This window comes from Ranitomeya variabilis, chromosome 1 (assembly GCF_051348905.1).
Source record: "Ranitomeya variabilis isolate aRanVar5 chromosome 1, aRanVar5.hap1, whole genome shotgun sequence".
NCBI classification, from domain to species: Eukaryota; Metazoa; Chordata; class Amphibia; order Anura; family Dendrobatidae; genus Ranitomeya; species Ranitomeya variabilis.
In genome coordinates, this window is record NC_135232.1 from 1,065,169,543 (window position 1) to 1,065,191,002 (window position 21,460).

At 43.7% G+C, this 21,460-nt stretch overlaps 1 protein-coding gene across 2 annotated transcripts in view; it reads left to right on the top strand.

The window, feature by feature from the left end:
* The window catches only part of WDR19 (WD repeat domain 19), an 84,902-nt gene that overhangs the window by 11,128 nt on the left and 52,314 nt on the right, over nucleotides 1-21,460 (top strand). For both annotated transcript variants that reach the window (XR_013220067.1, XM_077279891.1), the window contains exons 2-11: nucleotides 7,779-7,870; nucleotides 9,234-9,299; nucleotides 9,437-9,562; nucleotides 11,645-11,760; nucleotides 13,462-13,577; nucleotides 14,616-14,696; nucleotides 15,300-15,412; nucleotides 17,278-17,451; nucleotides 17,609-17,679; nucleotides 21,262-21,434. Coding sequence is in view for 1 of the 2 variants with exons in the window: in XM_077279891.1 (XP_077136006.1) it covers nucleotides 7,779-7,870; nucleotides 9,234-9,299; nucleotides 9,437-9,562; nucleotides 11,645-11,760; nucleotides 13,462-13,577; nucleotides 14,616-14,696; nucleotides 15,300-15,412; nucleotides 17,278-17,451; nucleotides 17,609-17,679; nucleotides 21,262-21,434 (1,128 nt within the window). In the remaining variant the exon portion in view is untranslated. The remainder of the gene's footprint in view (nucleotides 1-7,778; nucleotides 7,871-9,233; nucleotides 9,300-9,436; nucleotides 9,563-11,644; nucleotides 11,761-13,461; nucleotides 13,578-14,615; nucleotides 14,697-15,299; nucleotides 15,413-17,277; nucleotides 17,452-17,608; nucleotides 17,680-21,261; nucleotides 21,435-21,460) is intronic.

Consider the following 21,460-nt stretch of genomic DNA (forward strand, 5'->3'; position numbering starts at 1 on the left):
ATGCAAAAGTTGCCTCACACAAAACTTGCACATACTCAAAACGCACCACACATAAAACTCGGCACGCGCAAAACTTGCTACACACAACTTCCTACACTAACCTGTCACACACAACTCATCTCACAAAAGTCTCTACATGCATGTCGCCACACGCAACTCAACACACACAACGTGACACATGAAACTCTCCCTAAAACACACACAAGTCTGGTATTATTCTTCAAAAATAAAAATCTGATTACTAAGTAGACAAACTACAAGAGCAACAAATGTACCATATAGGAAATCTGGCAGCTGTCAGTCACATGACCTGTATATTATGTGTATGTGTGAGCTAATATATACTGCCAGGGGGTGGGCTTACTGTTGGCTGGGGATTTATCAGGCTGCCAATTTAGCTTACAAATACTGAGGTAAAAATACTGACCAAATAACGTGTGAACGAGGTCTAATACAGGAGGAGATGACACACAGATGTATACTATATACAGGAGGAGATGACACACTGGTATATACTATATACAGGAGCAGATGACTCACAGGTATATACTATATACAGGAGGAGATGACTTACAGGTATATACTATATACAGGAGGAGATGACATACAGGTATATACTATATACAGGAGGAGATGACATACAGGTATATACTATATACAGGAGGAGATGACACACGTATATACTATATACAGGAGGAGATGACATACAGCAGGTATATACTATATAAAAGAGGAGATGACTCATAGGTATATAGAGGAGGAGATGAAATACAGCAGGTATATACTATATACAGGGGAGATGACATAAAGATATATACTATATACAGGAGATGACATACAGGTATTACTATATATAGGAGGAGATGCCATACAGGTATATACTATATACAGGAGAAGATACCACATAGGTATATACAATTTACAGGAGGAGATGACATACAGCAGGTATATATTATTTAAAGGGGAGATGACATGCAGGTATATACTATATACAGGGGAGATGACATACAGGTATATACTATATACAGGAGATGACATACAGGTGTATACTATATATATATATATATATATATATATATATATATATATATAAGGGAGATGACAACATGTATATATTGAGGGGAAAATGAGAGGTGTGAGGTGAAAATGAGAGGTGTGAGGTGAAAATGAAAAGGTGTGAGTGCAAAATGAGAGGAGTGTGGGAAAATAGTGGAGTGATCGGAAAATGACAGATGTGGGGTCAAAATGACAAGTGTTAGTGGGGAATGAGAGGAGTGAGGGGAGAATGAGAGGAGTGAGGGGGAAAATAAGAGGAGTGAAGGGGAAAATAAGAGGAGTGAAGAGGAAAATGAGAGGTGTGAGGGAGAAAATGAGAGATGTGAGGGGGAAAATGAAAGATGTGAGGGGGAAAATGAGAGGCGTGATGGGAAAATAAGAGAAGTGAGGTGCTATAACTAACCACAGATATTTACTATGCCCAGGCAACGCCGGGCTCTTCAGCTAGTATATATATATATATATATATATATATATATATATATATACAGTACAGACCAAAAGTTTGGACACACCTTCTCATTTAAAGATTTTTCTGTATTTTCATGACTATGAAAATTGTACATTCACACTGAAGGCATCAAAACTTTAAATTAACACATGTGGAATTATATACTTAACAAAAAAGTGTGAAACAACTGAAAATATGTCTTATATTCTAGGTTCTTCAAAGTAGCCACCTTTTGCTTTGATGACTGCTTTGCACACTCTTGGCATTCCCTTGATGAGCTTCAAGAGGTAGTCACCGGGAATGGTTTTCACTTCACAGGTGTGCCCTGTCAGGTTTAATAAGTGGGATTTCTTGCCTTATAAATGGGGTTGGGACCATCAGTTGTGTTGTGCAGAAGTCTGGTGGATACACAGCTGATAGTCCTACTGAATAGACTGTTAGAATTTGTATTATGGCAAGAAAAAAGCAGCTAAGTAAAGAAAAACGAGTGGCCATCATTAATTTAAGAAATGAAGGTCAGTCAGTCCGAAAAATTGGGAAAACGTTGAAAGTGTCCCCAAGTGCAGGTACAAAAACCATCAAGCGCTACAAAGAAACTGGCTCACATGAGGACCGCCCCAGGAAAGGAAGACCAAGAGTCACCTCTGCTTCTGAGGATAAGTTTATCCGAGCCACCAGCCTCAGAAATCGCAGGTTAACAGCAGCTCAGATTAGAGACCAGGTCAATGCTACACAGAGATCTAGCAGCAGACACATCTCTACAACAACTGTTAAGAGGAGACTTTGTGCAGCAGGCCTTCATAGTTATTAAGGTTGAAGGAAGACTTTTAAGTCCATCTAGTTCAACCCATAGCCTAGCATGCCCTAACATGTTGATCCAGGGGAAGGCAAAAAAAAACCATGTGGTAAGAGTAAGCTCCATCATGGGGAAAAAAATTCCTTCCCGACCCCACATACGGCAATCAGACTAGTTCCCTGGATCAACGCCTTATCAAGGAATCTAATATATATACCCTGTAATATTATACTTTTCCAGAAAGGTATCCAGTCCCCTCTTAAATTGAAGCAATGAATCACTCATTACAACATCATACGGCAGAGAGTTCCATAGTCTCACTGCTCTTACAGTAAAGAATCCGCGTCTGTTATTATGCTTAAACCTTCTTTCCTCCAGACGTAGAGGATGCCCCCTTGTCCCTGTCACCGGTCTATGATTAAAAAGATCAGCAGAAAGGTCTTTGTACTGTCCCCTCATATATTTATACATTAACATAAGATCAACCCTTAGTCTTCGTTTTTCCTAACTAATCAGCCCCAAGTGTAATAACCTATCTTGGTATTGCAGACCCCCCAGTCCTCTAATAACCTTGGTCGCTCTTCTCTGCACCCGCTCCAGTTCAGCTATGTCTTTCTTATACACCGGAGACCAGAACTGTGCACAATATTCTAAGTGTGGTCGCACTAGTGACTTGTATAGAGGTAAAATTATGTTCTCCTCATGAGCATCTATGCCTCTTTTAATGCATCCCATTATTTTATTTGCCTTTGTAGCAGCTGCCTGACACTGGCCACTGAATATGAGTCTGTCATCCACCCATACACCCAGGTCTTTTTCATTGATGGTTTTGCCCAGAGTTTTAGAATTAAGCACATAGTTATACATCTTATTACTTCTACCCAAGTGCATGACCTTACATTTATCCCCATTAAAGCTCATTTGCCATTTATCAGCCCAAGCTTCTAGTTTACATAAATCAGCCTGTAATATAAAATTGTCCTCCCCTGTATTGATTACCCTGCAGAGTTTAGTGTCATCTGCAAATATTGAAATTGTACTCTGAATGCCCCCTACAAGGTCATTAATAAATATGTTAAAAAGAAGAGGGCCCAATACTGACCCCTGTGGTACCCCACTACTAACCGTGACCCAGTCCGAGTGTGCTCCATTAATAACCACCCTTTGTTTCCTATCCCTGAGCCAACTCTCAACCCACTTGCACATATTTTCCCCTATCCCCATTATTCTCATTTTATGTATCAACCTTTTGTGTGGCATGGTAAAATAGCTGCTTGGAAACCACTGCTAAGGACAGGCAACAAGCAGAAGAGACTTGCTTGGGCTAAAGAACACAAGGAATGGACATTAGACCAGTGGAAATCTGTGCTTTGGTCTGATGAGTGCAAATTTGAGATCTTTGGTTCCAACCACCGTGTCTTTATGCGGCACAGAAAAGGTGAACGGATGGACTCTACATGCCTGGTTCCCACCATGAAGCATGGAGGAGGAGGTGTGATGGTGTGGGGGTGCTTTGCTGGTGACACTGTTGGGGATTTATTCAAAATTGAAGGCATACTGAACCAGCATGGCTACCACATCATCTTGCAGTGGCATGCTATTCCATGCGGTGTGCGTTTAGTTGGACCATCATTTATTTTTCAACAGGACAATGACCCTAAACACACCTCCAGGCTGTGTAAGGGCTATTTGACCAAGAAGGAGAGTGATGGGGTGCTACGCCAGATGACCTGGCCTCCACTGTCACCAGACCTGAACCCAATCGAGATGGTTTGGGGTGAGCTGGACCGAAGAGTGAAGGCAAAAGGGCCAACAAGTGCTAAGCATCTCTGGGAACTACTTCAAGATTGTTGGAAGACCATTCCCGGTGACTACCTCTTGAAGCTCATCAAGAGAATGCCAAGAGTGTGCAAAGCCGTCATCAAAGCAAAAAGGTGGCTACTTTGAAGAACCTAGAATATAAGACATATTTTCAGTTGTTTCACACTTTTTTGTTAAGTATATAATTCCACATGTGTTTATTCATAGTTTTGATGCCTTCAGTGTGAATGTACAATTTTCATAGTCATGAAAATACAGAAAAATCTTTAAATGAGAAAGTGTGTCCAAACTTTTGGTCTGTACTGTATATACACTCACCGGCCACTTTATTAGGTACACCATGCTAGTAACGGGTTGGACCCCCTTTTGCCTTCAGAACTGCCTCAATTCTTCGTGGCATAGATTCAACAAGGTGCTGGAAGCATTCCTCAGAGATTTTGGTCCATATTGACATGATGGCATCACACAGTTGCCGCAGATTTGTCGGCTGCACATCCCAAAGATGCTCCATACAAGGCAGGATGGATCCATGCTTTCATGTTGTTTACGCCAAATTCTGACCCTACCATCCGAATGTCGCAGCAGAAATCGAGACTCATCAGACCAAGCAACGTTTTTCCAATCTTCTACTGTCCAATTTCGATGAGCTTGTACAAATTGTAGCCTCAGTTTCCTGTTCTTAGCTGAAAGGAGTGGTACCCGGTGTGGTCTTCTGCTGCTGTAGCCCATCTGCCTCAAAGTTCGACGCACTGTGCGTTCAGAGATGCTCTTAGGCCTACCTTGGTTGTAACGGGTGGCGATTTGAGTCACTGTTGCCTTTCTATCAGCTCGAACCAGTCTGCCCATTCTCCTCTGACCTCTGGCATCAACAAGGCATTTCCGCCCACAGAACTGCCGCTCACTGGATTTTTTTTCTTTTTCGGGCCATTCTCTGTAAACCCTAGAGATGGTTGTGCGTGAAAATCCCAGTAGATCAGCAGTTTCTGAAATACTCAGACCAGCCCTTCTGGCACCAACAACCATGCCACGTTCAAAGGCACTCAAATCACCTTTCTTCCCCATACTGATGCTCGGTTTGAACTGCAGGAGATTGTCTTGACCATGTCTACATGCCTAAATGCACTGAGTTGCCGCCATGTGATTGGCTGATTAGAAATTAAGTGTTAACAAGAAGTTGGACAGGTGTACCTAATAAAGTGGCCGGTGAGTGTATATTAGTGAGACACATATATGTATCTTTATATTTCATACAGAGCTACATAGCAGAATAACTAATAATTCAATTGTTCACATACAGTAAACCATTGCATATCCGTTAATATTTTTTATATATCCCTCCCTAATAATGTTAGTAGTGTGTGTGTGTAAAATTTTGGAGCTGTAGGTGTTAAATTAAAAGATTAATTCACGGAAAAAACTGGCGTGGGCTCCCGCGCAATTTTCTCCGCCAGAGAGGGAAAGCCAGTGACTGAGGGCAGATATTAATAGCCTAGAGAGGGACCATGGTTATTCCCCCCCCCCCCCGGCTAAAAACATCTGCCTCCAGCCACCCCAGAAAAGGCACATCTGTAAGATGCTTCAATTCCGGCACTTAGCCTCTCTTTTCCCATGGCCTTGTAGCAGTGGCATATGGGGTAATAAAGGGTTGCTATTGTAAGGTGACATTAAGCCTGGTTATTGATGGATAAGACACCTATTCATTATTAATCCAATAGTATGAATGGGTTAAAAAAATACACACGCATTAAGAATAAAGTATTTTAATGAAATAATTAAACACACAGGTTTACCATCTTTAGTACACTCTCAATCCAAGAGAAGGCCTCGTTCTTCTGTAAAAAAATAAAATAAATAAAAAAGCAACAATATCCCATACCTGTCCGCCGTACAGTCAAGTCCCACGCTCCAATCCATCTCAAGGGATTAAATAGTTTACAACCGGGAGCGGTGCTAATGTTACCGGCCGGGCTGTAAACTACGGAGGAATGAATGAAAAGCTGCCTGCGCAGCCTCCCTGCCTGACCAGACATGAACTCATTAACATGGGAAAGTTTCTGAACATTTTCCCACTCTGCCAAGTTCACCTCAGATCAGGCTGGGAGTCTGCGCAGCCTCAGTGACGTCAGCGGTAGTTGGCCCCGCCTGACCTGAGGTGAGCTCGGCAGCGTGGTAAAATGTTCAGAAACTTTCCCACGCTAATGAGTTCATGTCCTGTCAGGTGGGGAGGCTGCGCAAAGCAGCTTTTCAATCATTGCACAATGGTTTACAGCCCGGTCGGTAGCATTAACACCGCTCCTGGTTGTAAACTATTTAACCCCTTGAGATGGATTTACAGCGTGGGATTTGACTGTACAGCGGACAGGTATGGGATATTGTTGCTTTTTTATTTTTCCATAGGAGATTGGTTTGGGTCCAACACCCCGTTCCCCCACTGATCACCTGATATTTATGCCAGGAGAAAGCAAAGTACTGAGTTGAAAAACCCATCTCTAATCTCCCATCCTCGCATCTACAGTACCCAGCAGCAGTCACTGCGTACGGAGCTGCGGTGTTCGGCTCTGTACATGTTCACATCTGGCCGCTGTTGGAGCAGATATCATTGAGGACGCCGGTCGTTGGACCCCCCCATCTCATGTGGATGACTTATTGTAAGGTTGGCAGTCCTGGACAATCCCTTTAACAGATGGGTGTTGTCATTGCCTCGTCAGTAGGGTTTGTCCCTTGCCGTCTGGCACTACTGGATGGATGTCATTCTTCTTCGGACTTTGCACCCCCCATGCACTCTGTCATCTGTGCCATATACATGTGTCTACCGTCATGCCCCTGTTCACACACCGTTTTACATGCTTCCTCTACTTCGCATTTCTATCACCGTCTGTGTCCTAATAGGTAATAGTTATGGAATGACTCCGGTAGGACATTTGTATAATGGTGGGCAGCTTTTGACTTGGTTTTGCGGGGTAGTAACATTCAGTCTATCTACAGTGGAATATGGGGGTAGTCATCACATTTCGGACCCCCACTTAATTTCTAGATAGTTGGGGTTTTGTCACCAAGACCCCCAGTGATTAGCAGAATGAGGGGGCCTTTTGCCCCACATTTGAGTGGAGCGTAACCTGCACGCTCGGCCGCTGCTCCTGGCATTCTCTCTAGGGGTCTGATGGTGAGTTTGACTTTACCATGTTATTCCCATATTTAACAGTTACCACCTGTCCATGGGATGTGCGATAATAACTTGCTGATCAGTGGGGTCTGACCACTGGGACCCCATTGATCTTGAGAACGACGCCCCATGTGAATGGAGTGCTGGCTGGATATGTGCAGCACCCCCCTATGGGGGTCTTTATGGGAAATAGCGGAGTGCTCTTCTCGGCGATCTCCCACTGTCCCTTTTAGAATGAATGGAGCCATTATGCCAATGCCCGGCCACCGCTCCATGCAGATGGGCCCTGCAGACCCCCGCTCTCAGGATCGACGGGGTTCCCAGAGGTCCGAACTCGCTAATTAACAAGTTATTGCTTATACTATGGATACGTGGTAACATTTAACGATGGGAATAACCATCTAATAAGAATTGCTTTCCCCGATAACATCTATGTGACATAAACATTTTTTTTCTTACCTTTAATATGAATTGACACTTGTGTTTTCCAGCGAGTTTTTTCATTGACAGAAAAGGGACTGCTCGGACATCCTATTCAGTACGTGTGGCAGAAGACTTTAGGAAATTACATAGTAGTTACTGGGTGAGTAGATAGCTGAATCTTTTCCTTTATTTTTCTTCTACAGTTCTTTTACTTGATACCGTTTTAGCGTGACATTTTGCTATTGTTCCCGTCATCATCAGGCGATCTGATAATACCCCATCGGTAGTCTCAGATTCCACACCTTTCCCTGCAGGAACCTTCCACAACACGCAGCCTGCACTATGTCCTGCTTTCACACCGAAACTCTGGGTGACGGCTATTGTAGGGTCACGTCAACACTAGATAGTTTTCTGTGGAAAGTGATTTCTTGAAGACCACCCGGCATCTTCAAATGTTGGGCTGGTCCGCATGTATGACTCTGCAATGATGCTTTAGGACAGTGTGCTGCGCGGAGATCATGAATCAGATGGCTGGACTCCCCATAGAGAATGCACTAATGGATTATTACCATATCTATCTATCATGATCACTATACATGCAGTGCTGTACTTGTGCTCTGTGTATAGCATAGGAAGCACTGGCAGTAGAAGTAGTGCCAAACGGTGATATTACAGAAGATCAATGCACATCCTACACAAAAACAGACTTATTTTTTATATGCATTGTGTCTATGCTAGCAAAGTAATAGTAAAGGTGAAGCAATAATAGATATTGTAATAAATTAAATTACCAGCGCTGGGAGAGAGAAGAAGGCAAGTGCTGAAACGCGCGTCGGGGTCCTGGCACACTCTCTCCCAGCTCTGGTAATTGGATGTATTACAAGATCTATTATTGCTTCACCATTACTATTAATAAAGTGCCATAGTTTAGCATTACTTTTTTCTGGTTTTTCTCTGCATATGTATGTTCAAATAATGAACTCTTTGCACATTATGTCAAGCAATCTATATTTCTTTACTATTACACCACTTGCTGGGACTGGTGCCTTTTTAATCTTTGGTCCAGCTCTATTTTAAACTCATTCAATAAAGATTTATATTTTTTATTACTATTCTGTTACATGGTCCTCATTGTACCTTTTTCTATATGATCTCTGAACTTTTATAGTGGCTGAGCCTCCCAAAAGTCCAGTTCTTTGTGTATATGTCTAAGATCATTTATACCTAATATACCTCAGTGTACCCATACAAATAATTATATTATTATATTGATATATGAGTGTGTCTAGGCAGCACTTGAGAGTTTATTGCTTTCTATGGGTGCTGTGAAATAGGCCACTTTGGGGGACAGCCCTATACTTTGCTTGTCATTCAGAGGGGTTTCCATAACTTGATGTGGCGATTCCCTTCTTCCTATAGTATCAGCGGATCCACATTGTGATATTCCAGAAACGCTGTTGTGTGATTAGTTCTTATAACTACATTACAACTAAAATGTCACATTCCCCCTTGTGTTCCCGCAGAGCGGACCACACTGTTAAAATCTATGACCGCCATGGCCAGAAGAAGGATGAAATTAACCTACCAGGGTGAGTGACGCTATGTAACCGAATACTTTGTAGTTGTGCAGATTTTTTTTTGTTTTCTTTTAATATGTAATAATTTTAGTATCTTTAATTGTAATATTTTAATAATTTTATTCTTATATTTTTTTTCTTTTTTATAGCGCGTGTTATTCTATGGACTGGGACAAAGATGGCAACGCTCTGGCCATTGTTGCTGAGAAATCAAGTTCCATCTACATGTGGGACCCTAATACTTGTAAAACCAGCCAGTTAGACAGTGGCATGAGGTAAGGTGGCATCCTCCGACCTGCGGCCATTTTTTTTCCCGCAGTATGTTGCCCTGGTTTCACTAGGGATATTTTCACAGGACATTCAATACTTGACATAGGGCTTGTTCAGACAAGCGTATTTTACCCCCATGCCAGCCAGCTCATGGACCAATGCAAGTCAGTGGAGAAGTTCTCATGAGCATCTTTACACATCTGTCTTCCGGATCAGATTCTCCCCTTTTAAACTCAGTGGGTGCATTAAAAAAAAACACATGCCATACGGACACCATCCAAATAGGCTGAAGTTTTTAACAGATCCATTGTAACTAATTTCATGGAAAACTGTATTTATTTTTTTACTATTTTCTTTAAATTGTCCGTGTAAAAAACAAATAAACATATGGAAGTTGTTATTACATGTAAAATGGACAATTATACATACTGTTGTCTGAACCGACCGTAGGGTAGTCTGTATGCTGTAGGGTAGTCTGTAGGCCGTAGGGTAGTCTGTAGGTCGTGGGGTAGTCTATTGGCCGTGGGCTAGACTGTATGCCGTAGGGTAGTCTGTAGGCCATAGGGTAGTCTGTAGGCCGTAGGGTAGTCTGTAGGTCGTAGGGTAGTCTGTATGTCGTAGGGTAGTCTGTAGGACGTAGGGTAGTCTGTAGACCGTAGGGTATACTGAAGGCCGTAGGGTAGTCTGTACACAGTAGGGTAGACTGTAGGCCGTAGGGTAGACTGAAGGGTAGACTGTAGGCCGTAGGGTAGTCTGTAGGCCATAAAGGAGTCTGAAGACCGTAGGTTAGTCTGTAGACGGTAGGGTAGACTGTAGGCCATAGGGTAGTCTGTAGACCGTAGGGTAGTCTGTAGACCGTAGGGTAGACTGTAGACCGTAGGGTAGACTGTAGGCTGTAGGGTAGTCTGTAGACCGTAGGGTAGTCTGTAGACCGTAGGGTAGTCTGTAGACCGTAGGGTAGACTGTAGACCGTAGGGTAGTCTGTAGACCGTAGGGTAGTCTGTAGGCCGTAGGGTAGTCTGTAGACCGTAGGGTAGACTGTAGGCCGTAGGGTAGTCTGTAGGCCGTAGGGTAGTCTGTAGGCCGTAGGGTAGTCTGTAGGCCGTAGGGTAGTCTGTAGACCGTAGGGTAGACTGTAGACCGTAGGGTAGTCTGTAGGCCGTAGGGTAGTCTGTAGGCTGTAGGGTAGTCTGTAGGCCGTAGGGTAGACTGTAGGCCGTAGGGTAGTCTGTAGGCCGTAGGGTAGTCTGTAGGCTGTAGGGTAGTCTGTAGGCCGTAGGGTAGACTGTAGGCCGTAGGGTAGTCTGGTCATAGGGGAAGAACGATAATTTGGCTGGATGAAGAAAAGTTGCACAAACCGGCTAGAAATGTTCCACCCACTCGAGCGGGGTAACAGGCTGGCTACATTTGTAATATAGCCAATACTTAAAGCATATTGCAAAGAAAAGGCTGTTGGTGTCTTTAAAATTCCAATATTTGTTTAATTTTTATTAAAAATTACATTGTGCACAAGGCTTTGCAAAAAAACATAAAATCTATGTTAAAAAAAAAAAAAATAAAAGTAAAGTTTTTATGCTTTGCATTACCTAACTTGTTGGGATGGAGACGTCATCACGCCAATCATGCATGTCATGTGCTTTTGCTCCGGTTCGATAGAGCCAGCTGTCATGTTGGCAGTGCACCGATTCTGTAAAAAAACAACCTCTTTTTAAGTTGACCACACCTGATGAAGCCCAGTGTAGGCGAAACGTGCATCAAGATGCCTGTGTTACCCCCTTTACATCTTTCCCAATTTACACTGGCATTAACATATTACAAGGCATAGGTAACCTGTAGGGCTTATTGCTTACAATCTTATCTTGTTGTGTCCATTTATTGTTCTTTTTTGCCCTGCACACTGCACTGGTTTATTCTGTGGAACGCGACTAAATATGTGAAAGAGGTTTAAACCCAGCCTAAGGCCATACAAGGTTATGTACAGGATTTGGAAGGTTCTCCCTGAATAAGATGCGGATAAAAGCATGACGTGATCAGGATCATTAGTTTTTATAGTTTCAATGATTATTATATTTTGTATTTTATGTTAGAGATCAGATGTCTTTCCTGCTCTGGTCTAAGACAAGTTCATTGCTCGCGGTGGGGACATCGAAAGGAAACCTGCTGGTCTATAATCTACAAACATCTAGAAAAGTGCCAGTCCTAGGTAAGCTACCAAAAAGGATCTCCTTTAGGATTATGTTTGTAACATATGCAAATATTGGTCTAAATGTGATGAACTCGCTGGCGTCATAGCCAGATTTGGCCTTTATGACAAACCATTTTAGTTTTATCACTTTTTATTGTCCCTTTTCAGGAGCTATGATTTTTTTGGCAACATAGTTGTATGAGGGTTTGCTATTTTCCAGGATGGTTTGTATTTTTCATAAGGTATATATAACTTATTTATTAACAAACCCACCAAAAAACTTTTACCAGCATGATGGAGACCGTGTCACAAGGCAAAAAGGATAACTAAGTGGCTCAGTGAACAAAAGATTGACACTTTGGGTCCATGGTCAGAAAATTCCCCAGAGAACCTGTAGTCAATCCTCAAAAAGAGGGAGGACAAACAAAATATAGAAATTGCAAAAATCTCCCAGCACTGATTAGAACAGAATGGGCGGTCATCAGTCAGGATTTGGCCCAGGAGCTGATATCCAGCATGGCAGGGTGAAGGGCAGAAGTCTTGAAAAATAAGGATTAAATTGTTCTCATGTGTTTGATGGGATTTAGATCTGCACTCATTACTGCCACTTCAGAACTCTCCAGCGCTTTGTTTCCATCCATTTCTGGGTGCTTATTGAAGTATGGGGTCATTGTCCTGCTGGAAGACCCATGACCTAGGACGTAAACCCAGCTTTCTGACATTAGGCATTAGATTGCAACCCAAAATTCTGTAGTAATATTCAGATTTCATGATGCCTTTCGCACAGTAATGGTACTTAGTCCAATGGCAACAAAACAACACTAAAACATCTTTGAGCCTCCACCACATTTGACTGTAGGTACTGTGTTCTGTTCTTTGTAATCCTCATTCCATTTTTGGTAAACAGTAGAATAATGTGATTTACCAGAAAGCTCTATCTTGGACTCATCTGTCCACAAGACTCTTTCACAGAAGGATTTTGGCTTACTCACGTACATTTTGACAAACTGCAGTCTAACTTTTTTGTTTTTGTGTCAGCAGTTGGGTCCTCCTGGGTCTCCTGTCATAGTGTTTAATTTAACTATCGACGGATAGGTTGCGCTGACACTGATACACCCTGAGCCTGCAGGGCAGCTGGAATTTCTTTGGAACTTGATTGGGCCTGCCTATCCACCATCCGGCCTATAATGCATTGCAACCTTTCATCAATTCTTCTCTGCCGTCCACATCCAGGGAGATTTAGCGACAGAGCCATGGGTTGTAAACTTATGTTGCACACAAAGGAACATCAAGATCTCTGGAGATGGACTTGTAACCTTGAGATTGTTGATATTTTTCAACAATTTTGGCTCTCAAGTCCTCAGCTATAGGTAGTACACTGGTTTTGTCTTAAAAGTACTATGTATAGTGTCTGATGATTCCTCTCGGCCAGTGGACTACCAAGTAGGACCTCTAAGGGGCTGTTTTCCGGGTGCATTGCTGTATTAGGTTGAATATGTAGATAGATAAAGTATCCATAACCAGATCTTTTTGGGCACCAATCAGCGAATAATTCTCTTTTTTTATGTCCTCACTTGGAATCTTCACATGACTGTTATGTGTCTTTCTGCCGGGAGATTGCGCTCAGTGGGAAGTAATCTTGTAGTTATTATTGTCATTTATTATTATAGCGCCATTGTATTCCTTGGCCCTTTACATATGAATGATACCTTTCTGCAGGGAAGCACACCAGACGCATCACTTGCGGTTGCTGGAGCTCTCAGAATTTGCTGGCTCTTGGAGGTGAAGATAAAATGATTACCATCAGTAATCAGGAAGGAGACACCATCCGACAAGTAAGTCACAAATATCCGAAATATGTTCCAGTCATCAAAATGCTGATTCATGCCACACTTCTGACTCTGACTTGCTTGGGAACACATTCCTGGGGACGGCGAATTGCAAACGCTCCGCATCCGAACTTCCACTTATAGTCTCTTCTCAATGTACATAGGGACATGTCTGGACACAGGGTGTGCACTTCTCTGGAATCCTAAAGGTGTTGTCAGGTCACAACATACTACGGTAATAACCTATTCATAGGATAAATTTATATCAGATTGGTGGGGGTCTGACACTTGGTACCCCCAATGATCATTTGTTATTTGATTTGATTAGCTTGAGGCATTTTAAATTAGAGCCTACCCTTAAAATTGTAGGTTTTCAGCCCATGAGAGGCGTATACAGTATGGTTAGGGTCCCATCAAAGCGGTACGCCTTGCCGTGGCTGATGGGCTCTAATGTATTGGCCAATTTGTGCGCTAAGTACCTTCATTTTTTTAATATATTTCCTATAGCGTTAATGCAGTTCTAGTTTCATATATTCAATGTTTGCATATTATGGTGTTTCAGAACAGCTTTTGATAGGGAGTTGTGGGGCACTGCCAGCAGCGACCGCTGCACATTGAATGGAGTGCCGGACTCCATTTTTGGATCGGATATATGGAGTGGTGTCTTATCCCAGCCCCCATACAGTAACGTATATTCTTATTCCGCACACTTTGCAACTTCATTCATAGTGTTTACATCCCGCCGCGGGTGGAGCAGATAAGAGTTGAGCGGTGGGTGTGCTGGGTGTCAGGCCCCCAACAATCTGATATTATTGCCATATCCTATTGATAGTTTATCAATATACCGTGAGTGGAAAACCGTCTTCAGGCATACAGCATAGATTTATACATCAGATATACAAAGGACGCTATGAGCCATTTGGGATTCAGACAGAATAGCAAAACTTTACCTTCAGCCCCAATATCATCCATTAATCATAAGATGATACTTTACCACCAGTTCAGTTATAACATATTAATAACCTTTCTGTTTTTGCTGTGCAGACCTCCGTGCGGTTGGAGCCAAGCGACATTCAGTTCTCCGTGATGAAGACAGATGAGCGGGCGTCTCCCGGAGAAAGCACCGTAATATGCAGATACCTTGTCTGAGCGCCTGTTATGGGCTGTTGTATAGTTATCACCATTTATACAATTGGTGGGGGGAGGGGTCCGTTGATTTCCCATTACTTAGTGCTCTCTCCTATTAGCTGAATTACTCCTACCTGTTAAGGGAGCAGTTCGGGTAGTAGGTATATATGATGAGATGTATTTATACAGGTAATCTGTTGCCTTAAGGTAACAATTCAACAGTTACATCCTGCTTCATATAGCTCCGATGAAGAGACCTGCGCAAGCTCTTTACTGTAGAGTTTGTCAGCGCTGCTCTGAAGCCGTCAGGATGATAGGATCTGACCAGCCTCACTGTCCCTGTGTTCCTCCGATGTAGCATCTGCTTGCAGCCTCGGGGAGCGCTCACATCAGACCAGTGGTGCCTCAATGCTGCTGGTTCGACCCGTCAGTCATCAAGAGTGCACCACTGCCCTAGCAAGCAGGAGGCAGGGGAGTGCTGCGCTCAAGAACACAGAACATGACAAAGCCTTTTAAAATTTGCATGAAATTGACCTTTTTTTGTGCAGCAGTCATTGTATGTTTCTAGATCCCTCACATCATGTAATGTTCGTTCTTTAGGTAAGTGGTGTGGTGGGAAAGAAAACCTTGTTTCTATTCAACCTGAATGACCCGGATAACCCGATAGAACTGGCCTTCCAGCCGCGCTACGGCTCCATAGTGTCCCATCGGTGGTAAGAGATCCCGGGCAGTCCAGAATCATAAATAATCATTTGATGTATGAATACAGACTTTTTAATGCTCATGATTGGTCTCCGTAAATGTCCAATATTATATTTGATTTTTGGAATGCCGCTACTGTCTGTCGTATGATGGATCTATGACTGTCTTGTGTTTGTTTGTTAGAATCTGGAACCACAATGTAAATGTGAAAAGAACATTAATCTCCCCAAATCTTGAAAAAGTGAAAAAAAAAAAAGGTTGTAGAAACCTCCCTCAATAAATGAGACAGAAGACCGTTCATGTAATAGAAGGTCGCATAATGATATTAGGCATCTTATAACATGACATGAGAGTTGGATATTATCAGAATGTATTTTTAGCGTTTTGATGCAAACAGAAAAATGACATTTTTGGCATTTACACACTGATAATAAAATGATCCAGTTAGAAGATATTAGTTTAGCGCCACCTAGTGTTCAAAGTGTTCTGCGCTGAGTGCTGCTGGACGCACATGGTTAGTGGGTCTCCTCCAGTAGAAATATCTTTCTCTCCAGCTTGTCAGGGTTGGAGCAGAATCTGTGCACTAACATGGCAGTCTGGCTGAGAAGTTACAAGGGAATATATTGTCAGCTGCCAGAGGGAGATGATGACTGATTCTGTCTAGACTCTACCCCAGCAGGTTAGCAGCAGCACCAAGGGGTTATGGAAGTAAAAAACAAAACAAAAAACAAACCCTGTGAAAACGGTGTTAGCCACATTATGGGACTTTGCGATGAAATGGATTCATGGGATAGCCCCTTTAATATTAGAGACAAACATGGTGGGCTGACGTCCGTAGATGCAGATTAAGTAAATTGCAGAAATAATTATTTTCACTGGTGGTTGGGAAGATTTATCCTTATATTATGGCTTATTGGTTTATTTCCACAGTCAGACATTAATCATACCAGTGTTTGTTAGTTTTTAAAGGCGTGGTGCTATGTAGATGCAAGGAGCAATTATTAAAGGGAATCTGTCAGCAAGAGCAACCCCTCCTCACTCCATATATGAGGATGCAGGTATTTGAAATGTAAATCCATCGACACCTTTATATCTTTCATCTGTTGCTGCATACCCAAGTAATTGGCATTTTCATTCATATGCAAATGAGGCATTAAGTGCTCTGGGTGTGACTGAGAACTGAAGGCGCCTCTACCTACCTCTACCAATATTTTATTCTAAGATCTATTAATTCAAATGTTGTTTGTGGGACGACCACTTAAGTTTGCTTCATAAGGAAAAACTTCCTCAATTGTAGACATTTTTTTTTATAAATATCAGGGTTGGCGCGTTTCAGATCACTGATGAGCCTACTAAGTCATAGAGCAGTGACTTGTTATGACTAAGGACCATTTAACGCGTCAGAAGATGTGATATCTGCCTCTGTCCTAATATGTTATTTCATATTGAAGACTGAGGATTGTGTGTCCTAATAGTGCTGTATTTTACTATCCTCTGCCTCCTGAGGTTATTTTCCCATCCAGCGCCATCCCCTTTACCTTGACTGGTAGCTTACTGTCTGTATTCCATGCCTGGCGCCCTACATCGCACTGTGAGCTATCAATCGAGCTAAATTAGCTGGTTCTGGGAAGCAACTTCGGGAGGCAGAGGCCTGGCATGTGCTCTGTCACACCCAGAGCACTTCATAAAAATGCTAAATACTCGGGAATGCAGCCACAGATAAAACAAATAAAGGTGTCTAAGGATTTATATTTCAAAGACCTTCAAACCCATTTATTGGGCGGTTGATCTTACCGGAAGATTCCCTTTGGTGCTACACAGTACTACCACTTCTCCGATCTCTAATTTTCATGTTGTGGACATCTTCTTTGGACAGGTATGGTGACGGATACATCATGATTGGCTTCTCTCTGGGATTCTTTGTGGTGATTTCCACACACATGAGTGAGATCGGTCAGGAGCTCTTCCAGGCGAGCAACCACAAGGATAACCTGACAAGCATCGCTATTTCACAGTCCCTGAACAAAGCCGCGTCCTGTGGTGACAACAGGTCAGAGCCTGTAGGAATCACTTACTGTTCCCCACAATTTTGTATGTCACCTACATAATCATTCGCGATTCTTGCGTTTCACCATCGCACAGCACCTGCCATAAATCATGTTATTTCCAGACCTGTGCGTCCTGCTAATATTCATTTTATATTGCAGCATAAAAATCCATGACCTGACGGAGTTAAAAGAAATGTACGCCATCATTACCCTGGATGATGAAACTAAAGGTAACATGTGAAATAGATCACTCTGTAATGACTCTATATAATATACGAGTTTCACGTTTTTTATTGAAGAACTGAAATAAATAAACTTTTTGATGATATTCTAATTTCGTGAGAAGCCCCTGTACTTATTCATCATTGCTGTTTTTAACATGTCTGTTTGTTACTTGTTTTTTGGTTGAATTGGTTGACCGGAAGCCATCTTCTGAGCTTCCAGTCATGCTCAGTGCGTCTCTGAAGGTCGTGTACATGTCTTGGCTTCAAAGGCGCTCACTGAGCCTGACCAGAAGCCATCTTCTGAGCTTCCAGTCATGCGCAGTGCGTCTCTGAAGGTCATGTACACGTCTTGGCTTCAGATGCGCTCACTGAGCATGACCAGATGCCATCTTCTGAGCCTCCAGTCATGTGCAGTGCGTCTCTGAAGGTCATGTACATGTCTTGGCTTCAGATGCGCTCACTGAGCATGACCAGACGCCATCTTCTGAGCCTCCAGTCATGCTCAGTGTGTCTCTGAAGGTCGTGTACACGTCTTGGCTTCAGATGCACTCACTGAGCCTGACCAGAAGCCATCTTCTGAGCTTCCAGTCATGCTCAGTGCGTCTCTGAAGGTCGCGTACACATCTTGGCTTCAGAGGCGCTCACTGAGCATGACCGGAAGCCATCTTCTGAGCTTCCAGTCATGCTCAGTGCATCTCTGAAGGTCGTGTACATGTCTTGGCTTCAGAGGCGCTCACTGAGCATGACCAGACGCCATCTTCTGAACTTCCAGTCATGCTCAGTGCGTCTCTGAAGGTCATGTACATGTCTTGGCTTCAGAGGCGCTCACTGAGCATGGCCGGAAGCCATCTTCTGAGCTTCCAGTCATGCGCAGTGCGTCTCTGAAGGTCGTGTACACGTCTTGGCTTCAGAGGCGCTCACTGAGCATGAGCAGACGCCATCTTCTGAACTTCCAGTCATGCTCAGTGCGTCTCTGAAGGTCATGTACATGTCTTGGCTTCAGAGGCGCTCACTGAGCCTGACCAGAAGCCATCTTCTGAACTTCTGGTCATGCTCAGTGTGTCTCTGAAGGTCATGTACATGTCTTGGCTTCAGAGGCGTTCACTGAGCATGACCAGACGCCATCTTCTGAGCCTCCAGTCATGCTCAGTGCGTCTCTGAAGGTCGTGTACACGTCTTGGCTTCAGAGGCGCTCACTGAGCATGACCAGACGCCATCTTCTGAGCTTGCAGTCATGCTCAGTGTGTCTTTGAAGGTCGTGTACACGTCTTGGCTTCAGAGGCGCTCACTGAGCCTGACCAGAAGCCATCTTCTGAACTTCCGGTCATGCTCAGTGTGTCTCTGAAGGTCGTGTACATGTCTTGGCTTCAGAGGCGCTCACTGAGCCTGACCAGACGCCATCTTCTGAACTTCCAGTCATGCTCAGTGCGTCTCTGAAGGTCATGTACATGTCTTGGCTTCAGAGGCGCTCACTGAGCATGGCCGGAAGCCATCTTCTGAGCTTCCAGTCATGCGCAGTGCGTCTCTGAAGGTCGTGTACACGTCTTGGCTTCAGAGGCGCTCACTGAGCATGACCAGACGCCATCTTCTGAACTTCCAGTCATGCTCAGTGCGTCTCTGAAGGTCATGTACATGTCTTGGCTTCAGAGGCGCTCACTGAGCCTGACCAGAAGCCATCTTCTGAACTTCTGGTCATGCTCAGTGTGTCTCTGAAGGTCATGTACATGTCTTGGCTTCAGAGGCGTTCACTGAGCATGACCAGACGCCATCTTCTGAGCCTCCAGTCATGCTCAGTGCGTCTCTGAAGGTCGTGTACACATCTTGGCTTCAGAGGCGCTCACTGAGCATGACCAGACGCCATCTTCTGAGCTTGCAGTCATGCTCAGTGTGTCTTTGAAGGTCGTGTACACGTCTTGGCTTCAGAGGCGCTCACTGAGCATGACCAGACGCCATCTTCTGAGCTTGCAGTCATGCTCAGTGTGTCTTTGAAGGTCGTGTACACGTCTTGGCTTCAGAGGCGCTCACTGAGCCTGACCAGAAGCCATCTTCTGAACTTCCGGTCATGCTCAGTGTGTCTCTGAAGGTCGTGTACATGTCTTGGCTTCAGAGGCGCTCACTGAGCCTGACCAGAAGCCATCTTCTGAACTTCCGGTCATGCTCAGTGTGTCTCTGAAGGTCGTGTACATGTCTTGGCTTCAGAGGCGCTCACTGAGCCTGACCAGAAGCCATCTTCCGAGCTTCCAGTAATGCTCAGTGCGTCTCTGAAGGTCTTGTACACGTCTTGGCTTCAGAGGCGCTCACTGAGCATGACCAGACGCCATCTTCTGAGCCTCCAGTCATGCTCAGTGCGTCTCTGAAGGTCTTGTATACGTCTTGGCTTCAGAGGCGCTCACTGAGCATGACCAGACGCCATCTTCTGAGCTTCCAGTCATGCTCAGTGCGTCTCTAAAGGTCGTGTACACGTCTTGGCTTCAGAGGCGTTCACTGAGCATGGCCGGAAGCCATCTTCTGAACTTCCAGTCATGCTCAGTGTGTCTCTGAAGGTTGTGTACACGTCTTGGCTTCAGAGGCGCTCACTGAGCATGGCCGGAAGCCATCTTCTGAGCTTCCAGTCATGCTCAGTGTGTCTCTGAAGGTCGTGTACATGTCTTGGCTTCAGAGGCGCTCACTGAGCATGTCCCGGAGTTTATTCATGCTCAGTAGAAAAGACACAACCCGGCCTCTGATAAAGGACATGTCTGATAATGTCCCGTTACAAGGCATCACTCAACTTTGGGGAGTGACCACAGTGCCGCCCCCAATATTGATTAATTTGAGGGACAAAAAGATGCAGCCCCTGCCCCCAGATGACGCTCCGTATGAGAATCCTGAGTGCGTGCTGGGGAGTCTCAAACGAATCATCATTGGGAAAGATTGGAAGTCTTTGGTTTAGTAATTAACGTAGGCGGATGTGTAGTATAAGAGTCACTATTAGAGTTGGACTACCCCTTTAATTGTATATTGATGAAACCCTAGCGAGATGGTAATCCCAAAAAGTATCATGTGTACCATGCTAGGCTGCAATGTGCCTGGCATACCTTTTATTCTTACTTTTTAGGAAAGCAGAGTGTACTACAGTTTTCTATGCAGAAAGGAACAGTAAAATCATAAAGTATATTTGTATAATAGGAATCAATGGCTGACGTGTGACACCCCGTGCCCGTACACTGGCATCAGGTCGGACAGTTGGTTAACGGTTTTTTTGCGCCAGGTTCTTGAAAATGGCTCACGGTCTTCATGAATTTGTGTAAAATCAAAACTGCTCTTCAATTTTTGTTTTTAAGTTGTTTTGAGACTTTTTAGAACAAAGTCGCAGATTCCACTAAAATGTTGGAAAAGTTGTCAAAAAATTCCATTCCACATGTAATCATTCCAGGGAGGGATTGGAGAACTATTTGGCAAATGTTTCGCTATTTCTTTAACAAAAAACCTCGCAATCGATGAATTGTACATTAAAAGGCAGCGTGGTCTCTTGCTGTCATTTCTGGCCACACGGCTTGTCTGTAGGTCTCGTCAGGTATCTCCTGAGCGTATTTCTTTCTTTTCTAGGGTTAGATAAACTTTCTTGGACAGACGATGGTCAGTTGTTGGCTGTATCCACCCAGCGAGGCTCGCTCAATGTCTTCTTAACCAAACTCCCCATCCTCGGAGATACGAGCGGCACCAAGATCGCCCATCTCACGTCCCTGCTGGAGGTCACCGTGGGCAATCTGGTGGAAGGGGTAAAGAAACGTTTTACTTTCTTTAT